The sequence below is a fragment of the Coregonus lavaretus genome (assembly GCF_964263955.1).
Source record: "Coregonus lavaretus genome assembly, chromosome: 25".
In the NCBI taxonomy this organism is placed as follows: Eukaryota; Metazoa; Chordata; class Actinopteri; order Salmoniformes; family Salmonidae; genus Coregonus; species Coregonus lavaretus.
Genome location: NC_140012.1, coordinates 30,859,965 through 30,862,952, shown reverse-complemented (window position 1 = coordinate 30,862,952; position 2,988 = coordinate 30,859,965). Strand labels below are relative to the sequence as shown.

Genomic DNA, 2,988 nt, shown 5'->3' with positions numbered 1-2,988 from the left:
CTTATTTGCTTTTATCAAATTCTAAATCAATATCTTATCCGTTTTCGCGAAGTTCCCTGGTTAACTGCTGATTAAGCTGAAACGTCATGAGGCTGAATAGACTTAGAATCGATTTGCTTATCAGGCTATTAATGTGGCATATGGGAATATATCATATTCTGTTGCTCGTGCGCAAAAATCACGATGGTTGTGCGTCGGTCATTGACAGTCTATCCTAAATGGCAGCGAAAACTCATCAATGTTATTCATTCTCTCTCGACAGCACGACAAAGTTAGATTGTGCATACTGCAAATCAACATATTTTCTAGCGATTTAGAGAATATAGTAGCCGATCCCAAACACACAATCAATAAAACACGATGCATGACTAGGCTCCACCACATGTCAAGTTTTCCCGAATTTGAGTGATACACAGTTGTAATAAAATCATTTAAAAAATGCATTACAAACAAAGTGAAGCTGATCAAACAATACTTTCAAACTAACCCGTTATTATTTCTAGAGAGCCGCAGAGAGTTTTCAAGTTGTCTTGGTTTCAGATGATCCAGGACTGAAGTGTTCCCCCCACGGTGGCATTACAATGAATAGGAATAGATGTCCCTTTGGTCAATGGGACAGTCAAAGGACACCGCCCTGTATAATAATGGGGACGTCATCCTAACAAGACCATTATGAAATGAATAGGAGGGCTCCTTTTGTTTCCCTTCGCTCAAGCAGCACTATAAATACTCCGAGCGCTCTTTTACTTCACCACAGAGCAAGAGGTGCACCCGCGAGATAAGATTAAGCGCAGCTATCCGGCCAACAAGCCCACTGTGTCGACTCCTTCGTTGTTACCTACACCTCCTTCCCAAAAAGAGGACGGAACTCAAACGACAGAATCAGGTGATCGAGTGTGACTTAAACACAGGCAGAGATAGAGAGGGAAGCAGCGACCTCCTACCCAAACCGAGCTAATAAAATGCATTCTGACTCCAGCTCGAGCAGATCTTCCTCACCAGACATGGATGGGATGTATCTCAGAGACCACCTCAATTCAGTGTCCTCGACGCAGAACGAACTCCTCCAGAAGATGACGAGCGAGCACCTTTCCAGGCACGGGGAAAAGTCACCTGGTGGGAGCAAGTACAAACTCAAGAAGCAGGTGTCCGAGCAAGAGATTCAGCATCTGCGGCTGAAAATCAACGGACGGGAGCGCAAGAGAATGCACGACTTGAACCTGGCGATGGACGGCCTCCGGGAAGTTATGCCGTATGCACACGGTCCGTCCGTGAGAAAGCTGTCGAAAATTGCCACTCTCCTGCTCGCCAGAAACTACATCCTGATGCTCAACAGCTCCCTGGACGAGATGAAAAGGCTGGTTGGAGAAATCTACGGCGGACATCATTCTACGTTCCACTGCGGGACAGTGAGCGGGCACTCTGGCAACCCGGCGCATCAGGTGCATCCGCTGCTCGGGAGCGCGCTGTCCTCGTCCACATCCTCCACCCTCACCACCACTTTACCGGGACTAACCTCCATCCGAGCACCTCATTCCCTAATGAAGAGTGCCCCTGCACCCCCGCTTCAACTCGGCAGCGGTTTCCAGCACTGGTCAGGTTTACCTTGCCCGTGCCCCATATGTCAAGTACCTCCACCCCCTCATATTCCTATCAGTTCAGCGGGACTGACGAGACTTACAAGTGAAAACAAGGACTTGATGAAGTAATTTGGGACATCCGATACAGAATGGTGTCAACGTGTACAGTAAATTGTGAATTGGACATGAAGAATTGACCTCAATGCATGCATTGTTTGTCTGTTTATTTGTTTTGCGTATGAGATACCCTAAATATCCTCCTTGTAACAAAGACCTTGTGAAAATACTTTTTTCAAGGTAAAACTTTTGCCGGTTATTTGGTGTCACCAGAGATGCATTCACACAGTGTACATATGTTTCTTTGTGAAAAAAACGTTCTAAAACATTAAGCTGGAGATGTCTGAATGTAACCTTAACGTTTCGAGCGCTGAAGGTGATCGTAGCACAACATACTTGCTGATCCGAAAGGGTGAAGAAAGTTGCATGCAGATGTAATATTTTAGTTTTTGACATCATTTGTGAAAGTGAAGAATGTCATTTCCTTGTAACAAGGATGGTGAAATCGCATTCTACAGTGTATGAAAATTGTATGATTATATATTTAGTTCGAAAAAGGTTGAAATTATATGGATCTTGATGACTCCATAGAATTCTGAAAATACGTTTAGCTTTTGTGGCGTTATTCTGTGTCCATTTGTATGTAGAACTTATTTAGCATGGCTTCAGAACAACTAAAGCATGATTGTTTTGCTGGAAAAAATTTGTTATGCCCATAGACCTTGCATCTTTATTTTTGTACATTCTTGATGATTGATGAAATATTTATTATTGCCCAGTGTTCCTGGATGAAATTTCAATAAAACTGATATAATGAACCATATATGTTGCTTTGTCTGTCCATGCCATGCCATAATTGATCTAATACGGCCTCAATTAAGGACATTTATTCCTGTGGATTATTTATTCATGGTTTTAAAGCCATTTCTAAATATACGTTTGGTCTAGTAGCCTACTATGGATGCCTTGAGTGATTGGAATCATGCAGTCTGCCAACAATGCCTGAATTTTAATGTCACTTTTTAATAATTATGTAGACTGTGGCCTAACATAGCTATAGACTGTATACAACGTTTTTATACAGTCTATAGATAGGCTATGTTAGGTCTACATAAGAGGTAGGCCTAATGATTGCTTAACGTAGGGTACTTGCTAACTTTTATGTGTTTCTGTTAATTCATTGTGGTGTAGTGAGAGCAAATTATTTGTTTTGCAGGCTGGCAATAAAATTATCTAGTGCAGTTGGCAATGTTTACAAGTGGGCCTAATACAATCTGTTGTATGAAAGTCCACTAGATTTCGCAAGTGCAGAAATAGAAGAGGAAGGAGTTCTGAATACACATTACACCCA

At 42.3% G+C, this 2,988-nt stretch overlaps 1 protein-coding gene across 1 annotated transcript; it reads left to right on the top strand.

Moving 5' to 3' along the window:
- Positions 1 to 962: 962 nt before the first annotated feature.
- On the top strand, positions 963 to 1,709 carry LOC311100759 (oligodendrocyte transcription factor 3-like; the record flags this gene model as incomplete). Its single annotated transcript, XM_084141721.1, has 1 exon — positions 963 to 1,709. The coding sequence occupies one exon, from the start codon at positions 963 to 965 to the stop codon at positions 1,707 to 1,709; it is 747 nt and encodes a 248-aa protein (XP_083997847.1).
- Between the last annotated feature and the right edge of the window lie 1,279 nt (positions 1,710 to 2,988).